Source organism: Lepidochelys kempii, chromosome 2 (genome assembly GCF_965140285.1).
Source record: "Lepidochelys kempii isolate rLepKem1 chromosome 2, rLepKem1.hap1, whole genome shotgun sequence".
Classification (NCBI taxonomy): domain Eukaryota; kingdom Metazoa; phylum Chordata; order Testudines; family Cheloniidae; genus Lepidochelys; species Lepidochelys kempii.
In genome coordinates, this window is record NC_136381.1 from 262599471 (window position 1) to 262618897 (window position 19427).

Sequence of the window (19427 nt, forward strand, 5' to 3'; positions counted from 1 at the left end):
ACCGTTAGTGGGCATTAAATTGAACTAGTTGCCAACTGAATTTTGTGCATTTTCACATTCAACTCATGTTAACACCAAACATGTTTCTCATTATTATCGATATTGGAATGAACACCCAATGAATAGGTAACGATTTGCCACTTATTGTCAGATGCGACTGTGATTTGCCACTTGGTTGCTATTTGGTCCCCTTAGTAGTCTTCCTTCTGTGCTGGAAGACCTCACCTTGAACATCAAGCATAGCCACAACTTTAGTGCTTCCAGCTTCACAAGAATAGATGCCACTGTCTTCTGGAAGGGCAGGTTTAATTTTTAGCTTGGCTACATTCCAGTCCTGCTCGATAATGACTCGTTGCCCATCTGCAGAAACTTCCTGATCATTTTTCTTCCATGTGGCTTGCACTGGCCTAGAGTACTGGCATATGAGCTCTGCTGTGCCATCTTCATCAACGGTAATGTCCTGCATGGGACTGACCACCTCAATAGTTGGATCTGTCAACCAACATGTCAGGAGGGACATGTATTAGTGGATCCTTATGGAAAGGGCAGCTTAGATATTGTCAAGCACAGAGCCCGCGTGGAATGGGAAGCAAATGAAATGAAATTACAAGCATAAGGCTGCCCAGATGCGCTACAGGCTAGCAGGTTTAGCGTTTGCTTGTGTCAGCATCAAGCCGCGTGGAAGCAAACAGGGTATATTAGGATAGCTGTACTGTCAGATAGTTCAGACCAGTGGTTCTCAAACTTATTTGATTGGGCCCCGCTTCTCTGTGTCTGTAGGTGCTTGCGTGCTCCTTCCCCCGACCCCACAAGAAGGCAGAGCGGAGGCAGAGCGGAGGGCAGCAGCACCTGCGCCAGCAGAAGTACGGGTGGCCGCGTGAAAGGTGATATCTGTCAACATCACTTTTCACAGCAGACTTAGTGTCCCATTGCCACCCTTACTTCTGCGCTGCTGCTGCCACCCCAGGTGAGGGATTGAGTGGAGGGGAAGGAGAGCCCAAGCCTAGGTGGTGTGGCTCCAGCTATCAGCTCGGGGCTTCCAGCTGTCCCCTTTATTCCTGCCTCCCGGGTGTGCACGGCCCTTCTGCACCAGCCCCAGCCACCCGGGGCTGACAGAGCTCTTAAATAAAATCACACAGCTCACACCTCCCTTGACACATTTGCCCCATAGTTTGAGAACCCCTGGTTTAGTCTAAATAACTAAGATTTATACAAAGATTCTTGAAGGCTATTTTTCTTTGGAGAGCATCCACTGGGATTTTCTCCCTCTCCGTCATTTCCTCCCCACAATGACACATATCACAGGAGCCCTCGTTCCACCACGGAGCACTGAACGTGGCTCACTCTCAAGTATGTCAGGGCTTCTCAGAATCTGTCAGGGGTGGAGATAGCGAAGTGGGATGGGTGAGCTGCCTTGAGAAGACGGCTGAGTGACTTAAAAACAGAAAAGTCAAAATGAACATATTCAGCAAGATTGGCTGGGGTTTAGCAGGGTGACTCCAATTAAACTGGGAAGTCTGGGCTAAAAATGAACCCCAGTGTGATTATATGTTCATCTGATTAAATCTGGCCAGGAGTTTTCCAGCAACAAACCCACAGCTTCTAACAGGATGTGATATGATGGTGCCTTTACTATGATACTTCTGAGGCCCAAAGGAGAGCAGCAGTGGTACTCAGGACTGTCTGGAAGTTCATAGGAGCCTTTCTCTACGTGAACAACCTGTGAAAGCTACTTGAAATGAAATGTATAATTACATTAGGCATTCCGGCTTGTCACTGGTCATAAAGTCTGTCAGAAACCCACACGCAGTAAGGCAAGCATGGCACTATAGCTGGGCCACCCTATTCTGGACCTTCCAAAATATCATGGAGAGAGCACTCCACAGAAGAGAAGTGCCCAGTTTTTGACTGATCTTGTGTCTGCCTGTGTATACAACAAACGATTGCATGTAGCCATCTAACTAGTCGATTTGTAAAGTCAATTGTGTAACTACAGTAGAACCTCAGAGTTACAAACACCAGAGTTACGAACTGACCGGTCAACCAACACCTCATTTGGAACTGGAAGTATGCAATCAGGCAGCAGCAGCAGAGACAAAAAAAATAAAATAAAAAGGCAAATACAGTACAGTACTGTGTTAAAAGTAAACTACTAAAAAATTAAAGAGAACGTTTTAAAAAAAGATTTGACAAGCTAAGGAAACTGTTTCTGTGCTTGTTTCATTTAAATTAAGATGGTCAAAAGCAGCATTTTTCTTCTGCATAGTAAAGTTTCAAAGCTGTATGAAGTCAAAGTTTAGTTGTAAACCTGAAAAAACAACCATATCGTTTTATTCAGAGTTACAAACATTTCATTGTTATGGACAACCTCCATTTCCGAGGTGTTCGTAACTCTGAGGGTCTACTGTAGATAACTCAATGCTACCATTAGTTCCCATGGCTCATTGAAATCTTGAATTGAGGAACCCAAGAAATCCTGGAAATGGTCCTGGTAGCTGACTGCTCCCGCTGAGAAAGGTGATACCCATGCCCCTGCTGTTGAATTTTGATGGTCTTTACTTTCTTTTAAAATACCACTGCTGAAGATAGCTGCTATGGTTATAGGCATAATACAATAAAGTAAAGAAAACAAAACTGAAGATTTTGCAAGCTTCAAAAGCAGGCATAGGGCATCCTCCTAGATGCTACTTTGTATTCCCCCTCCATGAGAGTATTTGCAGGCGATAATATTTATTGTATATATTTGACCAAAAATCTGAATGGCAATTGAAATAGCAGCCTCTCAGCAAAGCCCTTCTCCCTGGGAGCACAGCTATGCTACAAAGGACTTGGTAGGTGCGAAGCTATATAATCAATTAGGTTAAAAAACTAGTAGTCATTGAAGGTCTAGACCAGAAGGAGCCTTTATCTTAAGAAGCAGAACTCATTGCAGCCTCGCTAAAATCAGGTAAACTGGACCTGTGAGAAAATGCTCCTCTCAACAACGTGTGCATTTCACGGACGTTAATGGAAATTATATGCATGCTTTGGCATGCAAAGGCAGCCCAAAGATGTCTGCTGAAATCCTCCTGCTCAGCTCAGTTCTGTTCCCTAGGGGCTTTATTATGGCTTTTAATGGCACAGCTCCCCTTGTGAGAAATGTGATGGCAGCTCCTGAGGCCATTCTTGCTGCTTAGGGCTGAGGAGTTGATGGTGTAACAGAAAATTGATGAAGTGAGCTGTAGCTCATGAAAGCTTATGCTCAAATAAATTGGTTAGTCTCTAAGGTGCCATAAGTACTCTTTTTCTTTTTGCGAATACAGACTAACACGGCTGTTACTCTGAAACCAGAAAATTGATGGCCATTTCAGATTGCGATTACACATCTCTGACTAGTCCTGTTTTAGTTAAAGGACACAGCTACCCAACAAGACAGAGGATTTTAATGGAAAGAGTAGCTAACCTGCTATGCCTCTTGGGATGTGACTCCCTTCCAATAATACAAGAAAGACAAAAATAATTTTTTTCTCCATGCAAAAGCAAAGTAAAGTCTCAGCTTTTCCCGAGAACTCTAAAGGATGGTGTATGTGCAGGGGATTTCTTTATTGTAAAGTCTGGAGTTCAGCTTTATTTGCAGTTCATGGCTACCTTTACCAGATCTAAAACAGCATCAAGTCAACAGCCACAGAACGTTCTCACTACAGTACTAACCAGCAGTACATCGGTAACAAATTAGTGGGCCCAAGTCACCATTGTGTTACTGCAATTTTAGGCCTGTGTTATTCCACTGCGATCCATCCAGGCACCCCGACTCGTTCTGCGTTCCCATGCACAAGAGCTCGCTGGCATCGATGTTGATGGAGTTATGCCATGTCCACACTCCAGCCACACACTGATGAATCAGGCCCAATATCTGCGCTCGCGTTTCTTGTGGAGCAGTAGCAGGGTGATGGTTATATGGTATTGAAGTGGACACAGTGGCAAAACGAGGACAGACACATGCATGGAATTAAGCCGCAGGCTGCAACTTTAATTAAACTTTAAGATGGGGAGGGGCGCTATCCACCCATCCCCCACGCTCTCCTATATCATGTGTTTAATTGGTTCCAGTGCCGGGGTTCCAGGGCTTCCTACCATATGACCCATAATGTGTGGTATGTTCTCCTCAGCCTGCCCCCCAGGACTCAGCTCATTGAGTTCTAGCACCCTGCCCTCCTTGACAGGGTAAAGCAGGGTGGGGACCTCAGTGTGCAAGGGCAGTGAGGTCTCTCCCTAGCACAAGCCCAAGGCTCATCACCAAAATCCAGGTCTTTTACCTCTGGGAACTGTTCATTTTATCCTTTTTACCACACTGGAAACCAATCGCAAGTTGCGATGAATAAACACCACCACTCCAGTACCTCAGCTGGGTACTAAAGGTTCCTACTTAATCCACTGTGCCTTGAACGTGCTGCAAGGAAGGCAAAAAACTCCCTGGTCCTACACTAGTTGGCCTATGGGAGAAAAATTCCTTCCTGACCCCGTAAATAGGCCATCGGTTAGACCCACAGCATCTGTCAGGCCAGGTTCCCATGCCTAGTTTGAGTGGGTAGGGTGGGCTGCTGGAACGGAGCCGAAAGATGCTCCACATGGCCCCCACACCAGGTTAAATAATGGACACTGGGGAATGCTGGCCAATCAGCACTCCTCTCTCCTGGCTGGCCAATGGGTGCCAAAGTCTCACGGGGGTTGGGGAGCTACCTATTGTCTATTGGCAACTGTCTCCCTCCCTTGCTGCTGGGGCTGTCCCCCTTTCATCGCTGGCCCCATCAAGTTCTCCCACTTATTAATGTGAGTGGGTGGCATTTATGGTAATATCATTCTCGTATGGTCCTGGGGAGGACAAACACCCAGGTACCACAATGGTAAGATTAAATCCTCACCATCTGTTTCCAGAGTTTGAACAAATCCTGACTGTGCTGCCCGGTAAAAGCCACAGGCCTGATCCTACAACCCTTACTCAGTTGAGTCACCCTTATTCACAGAAGTAGGTCTGTTGAAACCAACAGGTCTACATGCATGAATATGGACAACTTGCATGAGTAAATATTACAAGCCTGGGCCCTATCCTAGAGTCCACTAGTTATGAAAATTTTATGCCACTGGCAGAATACTAACAACAGTATTTTGGAGGAATTTCATACAGGTAACCAGAAGGCAGGAGTGCTAGTATGGAGAGTAATTTGGGGGATGGACATCTGCATCTTTCTAAAAAAAAAATACCTTTGATTAATAATTTAGCTGAAGATATGAGGGACCCAGCTCTGAAAGTCACAATCCCCGAATCATCAGACCCCAGGTTCTTTAGGGTCAAAGTGTGGATTTTTCCATCTCTCACAGCAATTTCATTCACAGAGCTGTTCTGAAGGGGAGATCCATCAAGCCACCACTGTATGTTCTGCACCCCCGGGTGCGAGAGCTCGCAGGTGAAGGTGGCCGACTCACCCGCAAAGACATCCATGTTCTTTAAACCACAAACTATCTCTGCTTCCTCTTCTGTATAACAGAGCAAGAAAACGGGTACACCAAGGGAAAACAAAGGACAAACATATACACGTTCCTTCCGCAGAACTGATCTAAAGTACAGTTCTTAGATTCTGTGAACTACATTCAAACTGTCCTGCATAAATAAACTTGTCACACTCATTCAGATAAACAACGCATTTGCCGACAAACATAGTGGGTTTGTTCGGACATACTATTTCAATATGAGGACAGTCTACGAATTTCGTGATCCATTCATGATTTGGTGTCCTGTATGGTGTCATCTGCACTGATATTGTAAACAATTTAAGCCAGGGATCTTCCCGGTGATTTAAGTACTGTGTATACTTACAATGCTATAAAATAACATAATAATAATTAACAACATGGTATTCAATATCTTCATAGCAGTCACCCTAAGCAAATAGCTATTTAAGCAGGTGCTGTTATACCATTTTACAGACAGTATGGTCATTGTTTTTGAACTCCATTATATGATAAATATTGGTCCATATTCACGCTTGGTATAAAAGTGTGCAACATCACTGAAATCAAGCCAGAAATTGGTGGAGTCGCACCTACTTACACCAGGGCTAAATCTGGCCTGTTGACTGAAGAACTGCCTGTTTGAACTCAACCAGAAACGTGAGGTCATTTGAAATGATTTATTCTTACCTTGCACGTACACAGAGCCTGTGGTCAGCTCATACCCAGTGCTACAGGTGTAGGGTCCGCAGTCCTCAACCTCCAAGTCATGAATAATTAACTCCACTTCGGTGCCGTTCTGACGCATCTCATACTTGTCACTGGGCTGAAGTACCAGCGCTCCTTTCCTCCACTCCACCAGGGCACCAGGTCTGGAGGTCTCGCACCGGAGGACAGCTGTTCCCCCTTCTTCGGCCTCGATGTTCTGCAGCTCCTCTTTAAAGAACACTGATAGCACTGCAGTGAGAATGCTCAAGCATGAATTACTGAGGCCTACCGAACCAGTCCATTAATCACAGCCCCCCCTCCCCCCGGGCCACCTCTCTCTGGGTAGTGGCTAGTTGTGGCCGAGAGAGATGGAAACCTGTAAATGCCATCCCAATACAGTGCTTCAAGTTGCACTATGGCCAAAGCCCCATAGGGACTGGCCACTGACAAAACAGTAACAGTAGATCATGGTTGTTCAGTGCAGGGCTGCTATGAATTATGGCTTTTTAAGGGGCCTGTATTTGGCCTTTGTTTTCACACCCACAGTTTGTGGCTACAATCACCTATAAGCACAAAGATGCAGGTGCAAATGATAGTACTTGGACATCTAACTATCTGAATTGCATGTGTAATGCAACACCCCTGGGTGTGTCATCAGTAACAGACACTGAACCCAGCACTTCTGGAGCTGGCAGCTTAAAGCCAGTAGCAAACTCAAACCTCTAACGGCTTAGCCATTAGAGGGAAACAGAGCGTGACACTGCATAAGCGTGGGTTGTTATACAATCAGGGGATACTGGTGGCCATTTCTAAGTCAATATTTGCTAACTTTTAACATACAGCAGTATGTCATATGCAGCAGTATTCCCCCATTCTAAGTACAGGGAAATACTCTTATCTCAGATAATGTCACGTAGTAACAGTCAGCAAATCTCAATTTCATAGAAGCTATAGTTTATGCCTACTGTCAATAGCATCTGCAATTTTGTTCCAGTATCCAGTTGTGAGATTGAAAATGCAAGTACAAGAATAGAAGTGGTTTTTAAAAAAGTTTGGTCCACCAGGTACAAATAACTGTGTAGTGATACCCTGTATCATTGTTATAGTAAAAGGAGATTTGCTGGCGGATAAACGTTACAGATAATTCTATTTTACCAATTTTGGAGGACAGCCAGGGCCTTTATGACTATTTACCACAAATCAAACCTTTTCCTACCTTTTACTAGCAGTGCTGCAGTGGTTTGTTGATCTCCTGAATCACATGTGTACTCCCCAGCATCCTGAAGTTCCACGTCATAAATAAACAGCTCAACAAAAGTCCCCTCTTGCCTGATCTCATACTTGTCACTTGACTGCAGCACCACATCTCCTTTCCTCCATTCAATTGGAGCACTCGGTTTTGTCAGCTCGCAGCGCAGCGCGGCCGTACACCCTTCCTCGACTTCCTCATTTTGGAGCCAACGTTTGAAAAGCACAGGTAGGGCTGACAGCATGAATTAAGCAAAACAAGAGAGGAGGTTTGTTTTGTTAAAAAATGAACTGATAACAGCTTGAACAATAATGGAATTCCTGAAGACAACAGGCCAAATTCTGCCTGCATTTACTCCCAGTCAGGGTGTAGGAATGCAAACAAGGATAGAACCTGGCCTATAGTCATGTCAGAATTGTTGATAGTTCTCTGGTAGAGCAACTATTTGTTGTTAGTTAGTAACAAAGTTTTGCAAAGTAGTTTGTACTGGGGGATCATTTAATACCTGTGTCTTTACAATTCAAAATGATGAAGGGATTCCAATGGGAAAGGGGGGTTTGGTTTTACATAATATTGGTCAGGCTTCAGTTCTGTAAAAAATCAGAAGAATGTCTGATTCAAATCCAGGTTCAATTTATCTGAACCTCCAAAGTTTGGGTAGTGAGGTCTGAATTAGTCGCTCCAGTTTTGACCCATCTCTATTGGTCAGATCTCTACTAGCTAAATGTGGTTTGCAAAGTTTTGTCAGTCACATTTGGGGTGATAACCAAAATAAGACCCAGGGGCATTTTGGACTGGAGCTCTATTTATCTGAAACACAAGATAGTTTTAACCACTTTTTTAAAAAACGGAGACTAAAATTGTCCAACAAACCATCATTTCATTTATAGTACTTATAAGAGGCTTATTTTTAAATGAGTAATGCTGCAATCTACATGTAGTCCATTTTCAAGGTAAGATTGATGATTGCCTATACATTCAATAATCTCTACCACTGCAGATGAATAATTACTAGAGATGAGCAAAGATCAGAATTTCTGCCCTGTGGCAAATTCTGATATTTCAACATTTGTTTTCATCCAGAATTGGAGTGCAAAATCAAAACAGGGACTCGTGTACAACAAAAAATTCTGAAAAAAATTGATTTGGAAATATAAAAATGTTCATTTTGACATTTTCAACCAAAATGAAATGTTTTGACATTCCCAAATCAATATGTTTTGTTTCAAGTCATGTCAGCATCGAACTGCATCTGTGTTAGGTGCCAGTCAATTTTGTGCCCTCATTCTTCCTTATTGGCCGGGTCTCTGGCTTGACTACAGGTCCCATGTTTCACTGGAGTCTTGTGACTCATCCTGCACTACTCGGCTAAATTAGAGGGGAGATCATGGGAGATGTAGTCCAGTTAGGGAGCCCAGCCCATAGGAGAGAATGGGAACACAGTGCAGCCAAACTACACCACAGCACGCTAGGCAGATGCAGTTTAATGGTGACCCAACCTGAAACAAAATATTTAGTTTAGATTCTCCCAACAGAACACCCAAAAATTTCATCAAATTTTCCTATGGAAAAATTCCCATTTTGCAGAAACCGCATCTCTCTCAAAAAATCATTTTGACAGAAAATTCTTAACCAGCTCTAACAACAATTATTAAAGACAAGATTGTTTTTCACCCCCAAAAAATGAAATCCTTGAAGGCAAGAGGAGTGATCCCAGAGCACAAACACCTCCAGACATAAAAAATATAGCATTTTATGAATGGCTTCAGTGCATGGCACTCTCGAGACACCTTCTCACCTTTAATATCTAGTCTGGCAGTGGTCTTCTTGTCAACTGTATTACAGCTATACTCCCCTGAGTCCTCAGGTTTTAAATCATGGATGATCAGAGTATGTACGTTCCCTTCCTTCTTGATTTCAAACTTCGTACTGGACTTGATCACAGACAAAGCTTTCTTCCATTCCACTGGGATGTTAGGCTTAGATAGCTCACACTGTAGTTTTGCAGTGTCACTCTCTTGCAGTTCCTGGTTCTCGAGCAACTTTACAAATATGGCTGGAGCAACTGTAGAAAGGGGAATAAAAGCATTTTGCACATGTATAATCAGGCATGTAGATAGGAAACTCTTTAATACAGGTTATCATAAGAAATGCACAGCAGCTCAAGATTTAAGTCTCAGATTTCACGTTTTCACACACAGGATCACATTTTAGAAAAGCTAAATGTAAGGTCATACCTACAGAAGAGGGAAATGTATCCTGGAAAGCGGTGACTCTAAAAAGGATTTAGGGATTGGTCATTCAATACTGGAACACTGTGTCCCAGTTCCAGTGTCCACGTTTTAAAAATGATATTGAAAAATTGGAGAGGGTACAGAGAAGAACCCCAAAAATGATTCAAGTGCTGGAAAAAACCACCTTTCAATTAACGACTTCAAGATAAGTTGGTGTTGGTCCTGCTTTGAGCAGGGGATTGGTCTAGATGACCTCCTGAGGTCCCTTCCAATCCTTATATCCTATAATTGTAAGAGCTCAATCTGTTTAGCTTATCAAAAAGAAGACTGGGAGTTGACTTGATTAGAGTGTATAAATACCTTCACTATAAGAAAATACCTGGTGCTAAAATGCTCTTTAATCTAGGCAAGAAAGACTTAACACAAATGAATAGCTGGAAGCTAAAACCAGACAAATTCAAATTGGGAATAAGGCACAAATTTAACAGTGAGCGTGATTAACCATTGAAACAAATTGCCAAGAGAAGTGGTGGATTCTCCATCTCTTGAAGTCTTCAAATCAAGACTTACCTTTTTGGAAGATATGCTTTAGTCCCACACAAGTTATGAGGATCAATATAGGAGCAACTGGGTGGAATTCTCTGGCCTGTGTTATAAAGGAGGTCAGACCAGATGATCTAATGATCCCTTCTGGCCTTAAAATCTACACATCTATGATTCTAACTCTCCTACTTGTTCCCACCTGCTGGATGCAAGAAAAGAAGCTAACCACTTAAATTAAATAACTTTCCTAGTATTGATTTTCCATGTAGGCACTTGCTCTTGTTGCCGCAGTAATGTTATACTATGGTGAACTGGAGAGAAGGTTTTCACAAGACAATCTATCGGTTTGGATGTGGTCCGTGCTATAAAAAAAGATTGTGAACCCATGGAGTATGATAAAAGCCCCTCGCCCTTCCAATGAAAGATTGTTCCCTACATTTGCTAGTATTTTGTCTCATGAAGCATGGATTTGGGTGTAGAGGAGAGAGAAGAGTGAACGGGAGGAGACTACACAATGGCCCTGATTCTGATGACCTAGCATAATTTTACACTAATGTGTTGTGACTTCAGAATCAAACTCTATGAAATAGAAGTTTTGGAGGGAAAAAACCATAAAAAAATAATGGATCTGATTCTGCACTTACATCAGTGTAAAACTGGCATAACTGAAATCAGAACTGACTCCTATATTGGCACTGTAAAATGAGATAAAAGAAAAAGAAACCGGTGGCACATGGTGCTGACCAACCCTTAAGATTATTTTTTATTTTGTACCATCACAGCTTGTAAAAGAACAAGCAAGTAGTATCCAATGCCATCGTAAGTGGGAGGTGTCTAGAAAAGTGCTTGGTTATGATGGTGACTGCACAGAGAATTTAAAACAAACAAACCTCCTATAGAACTGAAGCAATTGTTATCTCAAAGGGGTTGTTTACTTACCTTGGACTGTTAGCTGTGCCTCTGTGGTATTTTGCCCTACTCTGATACTGACAGACCCAGAGTCTTCTAGGGTCACCCTCCTCAGGGTCAAAGTGTGAAGCTTCCCTTGAACTGTTATCTCGTTCATTTCATTGGGCTGGAGCGGTACGCCACCCAGGCACCACTGCACGTCCCGAGCTTTCTCCCGAGAAACCTTGCACTTGAACACTGCGTCTTCTCCTTCATATAAGGTGACGTCCTTTAGCACCTCCACTATGCTCGCTGCTGGTTCTTTGGTAGAAAAAGTCACAACTGTTTTAAATCCATTTTCAAGCACCTTACCCCATTTTTAGACATTATTATTATATTATTATTGGTAAGGCAACTCATGCCCAAAGGATTCTGGGTACTTAAAACAATATTATAATACAATATACAAATATTTCTAACAGAAAGATTACACACTGTAGCTAAGTAATATTAATGTGAAGCCCTCTAATCCCTGAAGGCCCTGAACCCACTGAAATCGCTGACCAAATTCCTCTTTATTCTACCAGGCATGGGACCAGGTATAGTGGGATTTCCCTCGACACTGCTATAGAACTCTGTTTTGTCATGGTGCCAGGATCATGATTTTAAACACAGTTCAGATACTTCCAACGGTATTGACCAAAAAGGAGTTCAAATCCTACCTTTCACATATACAGCTGCTGTGGTTTGTTGGTCTCCTGTATCACAGGTGTATTCCCCAGCATCAGCCTCATTCAGGTTATGGATTGCCAGCTCAGTGACAGGGCCAGTTTGTTTCATCTCGTACTTGTCACTTGGTTGCAGAACTTTCCCTGCTTTCTTCCATTGCACGGGGGCATTGGATTGAGAGACCTCACAGCTCAGGGTGATGATGCCACCCTCTTCTGCTTGCTGGCTCTGGAGTGGTCGTATAAAAAGTACTGGCAAAGCTAAACAAAGATAAACAGGGAAACACATTTGCACTTCATTAGTGACTGTCTTTTCCTGACTTTCTGATATGAACTTGCCCCTGCTTTACAGCTGGTCTTCTATTTTTCATATACAGTTGTGAACATTTTGACTCGTTTCCCCACCAAAATTACACACCGACAGACACAATGTACTAATTCCTTTTACATCACCATTAGCAGCAGTCTCTTGGAAGCCTTCATAGACTGGTAAGTCTAAGTGGAGTTTACATGAAATCATGGCACCCTGTAAGATATTTCTTTAGCTCATGTTGCAAAATACATTTTTAAAAACCCACATGGGGAACAAATGTAGAGCGCTTGATTTTCAGAGGTGCTGAATCGCAACAACTCCAGCTGAAATCAAGGATGACCTTAGCAGCATCTCACAGTGCCCAGTAGCAGGAGCCCATTTTAAAACGTGAGCACTGAAGTTTGACACCTAATTCTCCATTTGGGTGCTCAAGGTGGAACTTAGATGCCTCAGCTAGGGATTTAGGGTTTTTTTTTTATTTGAATGCACAAATGAGGAAATGGGCATCTTCCTTTAATCTGCCCAGCTTTCAAAATCAAACTCCAGAAAGAAAGGAGAACTAGAATTATTTGTATTGATTTAGAGCATAGATGGGTACATCTGTATGATTCAGAGATGAGCTTTTGGGTTTTGGTTTGGAACATCACAAAGTTTGGGGGCTCAGCTCCCGAGTTTTGGTTCAGCCTGTTATTATGCGCTAGTGGCTCCACAGTGAAAGGGGAGATTTGCATGGGCAGGAAATATGGTTCTGAGTGTGTATGGAGAGCTAACAGGGATGGAAGGTGGCTGCCTGTAAGAGGGGAGGGTGGCTTCTGGAGGTGCCTGGGGTGTATCTGAGGAGGGATGGTTGCCTCTGAGAGGCAGCTGGGTAATGGCTGGGGTGAGGTTTTGGGGCAGCTGTGTTCGGGGGTTGCCGGTGGGGACAGGAGAGTGGACTGCTCTCATCTTTTGCACTGCTCCCTCCTCCTGGCCACTGCTCCATGGAGCCAGCAGAGGACCAGGGAACAGTTGGTGGGGCTGTGTAACAGACAAGCTGCTTGCAGAACAAGTGACACAACAGCCCCAGAATGCCGTCTCTCTGCCTTCAGCACAACTGGACGCATGGGAACCCAGCTGGACTGCAGGAAGGCAGGCTAGCATGTGGTGTGGAGTGGGGGCTGCAGTGAGTGTCATGAGAAACGCATGACACTTAACAGCGTTCAGCTCAGGGGGACTGGGCTCACTGGTCCAGTGTCCCTGAGCCTAGCATCATGTGGAGCACTGACACATTTATCCTTTTCCATAATTCAGGAAAATCCCAAAGGGATGTAGCCTCCTCACAGATTGAGTGCCACCTGGATTGATGTCTAGCTAGATCCGTAAGACTGGCTGGTTGGTCTAGCTCAATCACTATCAATCTTATCACACTACCAAAGCTTTTGGTGACCACATGATCACTGGACAGGTAGCAGCATTCCTTGGTTAACATGCTTCATAATTGATTGGTCTTCCATCCCAGTAATATGACTGCTACATTTAAACTAAACTAGAAATAGCTACAATTAGGAGAAATAATGTTTCGGTCACCTTTTACCAACAAGGACGCTGTAGTCTGCTCATCGCCAGAATCACAAGTGTAGTCTCCAGAGTCTTTCAGCTGCAAGTCATGAATCAGGAGTTCCACGGCAGATCCCTTCTGTCTCATCTCGTACTTGGCACTAGCTTGGAGCAGGACTGAACCCTTTCTCCATTTCACTGGGGCATTGGGTTTGGAGAGCTCAGCGTGTAGGGTGACAGGGGAGCCCTCCTCAGCTTCTTGGCTCTGGAGTTTTTGTTCAAAAAGTGCTGGAATGGCTAGGTTCCATAGAGGAAAAAAATAGGGTCAAGTATCATGCCATTCAGTACATCCCCTCACAGTACAACTGCATTTGGATTTGCTTGGTATCACAAGCAACAGTTGGAATCTGGAGTTAATATTATAGTCGGGCAAAACTAGTGAACACTTTTCACGGGGAAAATTTCCATGTGAAATTGGAAACATTTCATTTCTCTTGAACTTTGAGACTGACTCTTTGTTGTAGCATATCTAATACTAAAGGTAAAATAATACAGATGCAATAGCAAACTATCCCGATAAGAAGGAAAAATAGGAAGAATAACAAGAAGCCAATGCGGCTGTATGAGAAGTTCTATAATGACTTGAAAATCATAACAGAATCCTACAAAAAGTGGAAGCGTGGACACATCGCAAAGGATGAATACAAAAATATAGCACAAGTATGTAAGGACAAAATCAGGAAGACTAAGGCACGAAATGAATTACACCTAGCAAGGGACATAAAAGGTAGTAAGAAGAGATCCTATAAATACCTTAGAGGCAAGACAGAGAAGATGAAAAGTTGTAGGTCCATTACTTAGTGGGGAAAGAGAACTAATAATGGATGACACCAAAAAGGATGAGGTGTTTAATGCCTTTTTTGCTTCAGTCTCCACTGAAACAGTTAATTGTGACCAGATACTTAACACAAATAATATTAACAATAATGGGGAAGGAACACAAGTCAGAATAGGGAAAGAACAGGTTAAAGAGTTGGGGCCAGAGGCTGGCCAGCAGCTGGAGTCCCGGGGACGGGGCCAGCAGCCAGGGCCAGAAGAGGAGCTGGGTAGTGCTCCCTCCCCGTCACCCATGGGGGCTGGCCCAAGCCGCAACCACACCTCCCCCAAACATTCCTCCATGTTCCCTAGTGGAGCACGCCCCACAGTTTGGGAATCTCTGGCCAAACTCATGGAGGATACATGAGGTCCCAGAGAACTGGAAAGGGCAAACATAGTACCTATTTTAAAAAAAAGGGAACAACGAATACACAGTCAACTAGAGACAAGCCAGCCTAACTTTGATACCTGGAAAGATACTGGAACAAATTATTAATCAATTTGTGAGCACCTAGAAGAAAACAACAGAGTAATAAGTCACAGCCAACACGGATTTGTCATGAACAAATCAAGCCAAACCAACCTAATTTCCTTCTTGGAGAGGGTTATTGGCCATGTGAATGGGGGAAGCAGTAGACAGGATATATCTTGATTTTAGTAAGACTTTTGATATAGTCTCACAAGGCATTCTCATAAGCAAACTAGGGAAATGTGGTCCAGATGAAAGTACTATAAAGTGGATGCACAAGTGGTTGAAAGTCCATACTCGAAGAGTAGCTATCAACGGTTTGCTGTCAAACTGACAGGACATATCTAGTGGACTCCCAAAGGGATCAGTCCTGGTACTATTCAATATTTTCATTAATGACATGGATAATGGAGTGACAAGTATTGTTATAAAATGTGTGGGTGACACTAAGATAATGGAGGTGATACTGCTCTCTCTTATGCCAATGTAAATCAAGAACTCCACTGAAGTCAATAGAGTTACACAGATGTAAAAATGATATGATCACTGTTAATAGCTTTAGCTATACATTGGAGCCTGGACTCTGGGACCTTCCCCTATTGCTGGGGTCCTAGAGCTTGGGCTCCAGTCCTAGCTTGAATGTCTATATAGCAATTTGATAGGCCTACAGTCTGAGTCTCACAAGCCCGAGTCAGCTGACAAGGGCCAGCTGAAGGCGTTTAATTGCTGTGTAGACCTACCCTAACTGTACAGTCAGTTAAGTAACGGAATATGCTTCCAAAGGCGGTTGTCAAATCTCCATCATTGGATATATTTAAGAACAGGTTAGACCAACTCTTGTCAGGAATGGTCTATGTATATTTGGTCCTGCCTTAGTGCAGGGGGCTGGGCTGGATGACCGCTTGAGTTCCCTTCCAACCTTCATTTCTATGATTCCATATCACACATTTGAGTCAAAATGGTATGTGTTACTCACTCTTGGCCCAAAATATTAATAATAATATTGCAATCTGGATATGGAAATTTTCCCCACTGAAATATTATTTCTATTTTAAGAAGAGGAAACATTAAGGGTTTAGGTGATTGGCCTTTGTGGCGCTGTAGTTTAGTGGTGGAGACAGGTGGATGAGAATCAGATTATCTGGTTTCTAATATTCGTCTAACAGTGTTTTACTATGTGAGCATAGACAAGCCATTTAGGCCAGTTACTTCAAAAGAATTCACTAATCTAGGGTGTCTCAATGTTTGGGTGTCCACTTTAGACACCTTGGGTCTGACTTTCACTAGTGCTGATCTCTAGCATCTCCCATTGACTTCCAGTGTCTAGCTAAAGCTATTAACAGTGATCATATCGCTTTTTACATCAGTGTAATTCTATTGACTTCAGTGGAGTTCTTGATTTACGCTGGTGTAAGAGAGAGCAGCATCAGCACCATTATCTTACCTTGCATAATCCTTTTTTTGGTGTATATTGACTAAGGCCAATGCAACAGAGAACTCTGAATGTCAGGACTGAGGTGACAGAATCATCACTGGGCTCAATAGAGTGTGACGGTGAAATTCTATGGCCAGTGTTATGCAGGAAGTCAGACTAAATGGTCCCTTCTGGCCTTAAAATCTATGAATCTGTGACCAGGGTTGAGGCCCAGAGCTGGACTAGAAGGGGGCCTCTCAAGTCAGGAATGAAGTTCATTGACAGAGATGTACTGGAGTAGTTTGCAAACATTTACTCAGAGTAAAACTAGCTCTGTAGCCAGAACCTACTAGTCCCTCACTTTAAAAGTTATGATAGTAACCAAATAAGATATGAAAGCGGATGTACATACACAGTAACAAATTTCCATAATTTTTGTAGATGTTCACAGAGAGAATTCATTATGGGGCCATTACCACTTTCATATGCAACATCCAGTGGAAATAACGTAACTACTAAAAACAGAGGTCTAGAACCTCAGCAGTATAAATCAGAATAGCTCCCCCGAATTCAAAGGACCAACTCTGTCCCAGTGCATCTGATAGAAGTAGGACTGTGCTTGTTAACTAGAACAAATACGTCCTTTAAAAATCATTCAAAAACCTACCTTTGACAGTTAAAATGGCTGTAGTTTGCTGATTTCTGTTATCACAAGTGTATTTGCCCGAATCTTCTGGCTTTAAATTATAAATCTTTAATGTATGGATTGTCCCCTCTTTCCTGATTTCATATTTGGAGCTCGGAGAAATCACCTGGGAGCCCTTCCGCCACTCCACTGATACATTGGGCTGAGAGACCTCGCACTCCAGAGTGGCTGTAGCATCCTCCTCCAATTCTGCGTTCTTGAGAATCTCTTTAAAGACTGGAAGCGGTACTGAAATTATAAATATATGGAGGATGGAATTGCAGGAGCTTGTAATTACCCTAGTCTAGTTTTCAAGATTCTGCCTTTGGCAGTACATTGTCAACCACTCAGCTCTGAGCCCCTTACAATGCTATGTCAACATAATAACTGGCGTGCAAATGATGCAATGGAACGTTTAAATACTAAAAAGTGTTTTAACTTCTATGCAGGTTTTGTAAGGCTATTTTTGAAGCAAAAGCCTGCCTTTTGGACCTCAGCTACTTGACAACATCTCTTAAAATATCATATTGTAATGAAGCATTAATCAGTATTTTGGCTGGCTCAATGTCATGATTAATAAGTACAGGAAGGGAATACGGTTTGATTTTGCAAGTGCAAATTTCTTTGCAGCTATGAAGGGGCATTCAGGGAGAGAATGGCACTATGAAATGGAGAGAAGAAGGTTCTATCAAAATCCTGATCCTAATCATCCTTGGTAATTTCATTTGATAACAGTACTGCCATTACTGTATATGGATGACACCTTGAGAAGCTGCACTCTACCCACATCAGCTTCTCACTCAGGCCATGGATCTTGTTACCTTTTACTGTGAGCTCTGCTGTGGACACGTAGGGTCCCACTCTGAAAGTGATGGTGCCCGTATCCTGCTGGGTGGTTTTCCTCAGCCTAAGTGTGTGAATCTTGCCTTTTTCAACAGAGATCTCATTCATTTCATTGCTCTGCAGTGCAACATCCTCTAGCTTCCACTCCACATCCCTTGCGTTGTCATGTGAAACCCAGCACTGAAACATAGCATCTTCCTCTTCAAACACCACCACGCTCTTCAGGCCACTGACTATGGTCACATCAGGCTCTACAAATGTTGCAATGTCCATTAGTGAAAGAATAAATGGCTGCACATGGACCAAAATCGCAAGAGCAGCTCATCATAATTCTAGAAAACTGTTCTGTTTTATGTGGGTTCTTATAACATGTCCATCACATTGGTATCTGAGTACTTTCCAGGTGCATTAAGTGACATGGCTAACATCTTTCACATGTGGTTCTCTCTCTCTTCCTCTCTCCAAGGATAAAATTGTATGTGCCTCTTTTAAAATAGCGCACCATGTGCTATCATAAAATCATAGGACTGGAAGGGACCTCGAGAGGTCATCTAGTCCAGTCCCCTGCACTCAAGGCAGGACTAAGTATTATCTAGACCAGTGGTTCTCAAAGCCGGTCCACCGCTTGTTCAGGGAAAGCCCCCGGCGGGCCGGACCGGTTTGTTTCCCTGCTGCGTCCGCAGGTTCAGCCGACGGTGGCTCCCACTGGCCACGGTTCACCGCTCCAGGCCAATGGGGGCTGCAGGAAGGGCGGCCAGAACATCCCTTGGCCCATGCCACTTCCCGCAGCCCCCATTGGCCTGGAGCAGCAAACCGCGGCCAGTGGGAGCCGTGACTGGCCGAACCTGCGGATGCTGCTGGTAAACAAACCGGCCCGGCCCACCAGGGTCTTTCCCTGAACAAGCGGCGGACCGGCTTTGAGAACCACTGATCTAGACCATCCCTGACTGGTGTTTGTCAAACCTGCTCTGAAAAATCCCCAATGATGGAGATTCCACAACATCCCTAGGCAATTTATTTCAGTGCTTAAGCACACTGACAGTTAGGAAGTTTTTCCTTATGTCCAACCTAAACCGCCCTTGCTGCAATTTAAGCCCGTTGCTTCTTGTCCTATCCTCTGAGATTAAGAAGAACAATTTTTCTCCCTCCTCCTCATAACAAACTTTTATGTATTTGAAAACGGTTATGTCCCCTCTCAGTCTTCTCTTCTCCAGATTATGTGTTTATATTATTGAAAGCAATGTCAAAGAAGCTTGACTTGAACTTGGCATGGAAAGTAGTGAGGTGGGAGGTAGTTTTCAGAAACTGTGGGAGTTGGTTCCAAGGTCTTGGATGAACCCACAAGAAAACTCTGTCTCTCGTAGTAACACTTCAGTAACTTCACACTTGCCATACTCTATTACCTTGTGACAACTCTTTTAATCATTTTTTGAAGATGAAACACTGTATTATAT

At 43.3% G+C, this 19427-nt stretch overlaps 1 protein-coding gene across 1 annotated transcript in view; it reads right to left on the reverse strand.

The window, feature by feature from the left end:
• The window catches only part of OBSCN (obscurin, cytoskeletal calmodulin and titin-interacting RhoGEF), a 291841-nt gene that overhangs the window by 130361 nt on the left and 142053 nt on the right, over positions 1 to 19427 (reverse strand). The window contains exons 47-48 of the mRNA XM_078851342.1: positions 17952 to 18224; positions 11161 to 11430 (exon numbers count right to left, since the gene is read on the reverse strand). Of these exons, the coding sequence (XP_078707468.1) occupies positions 11161 to 11430; positions 17952 to 18224 (543 nt within the window). The remainder of the gene's footprint in view (positions 1 to 11160; positions 11431 to 17951; positions 18225 to 19427) is intronic.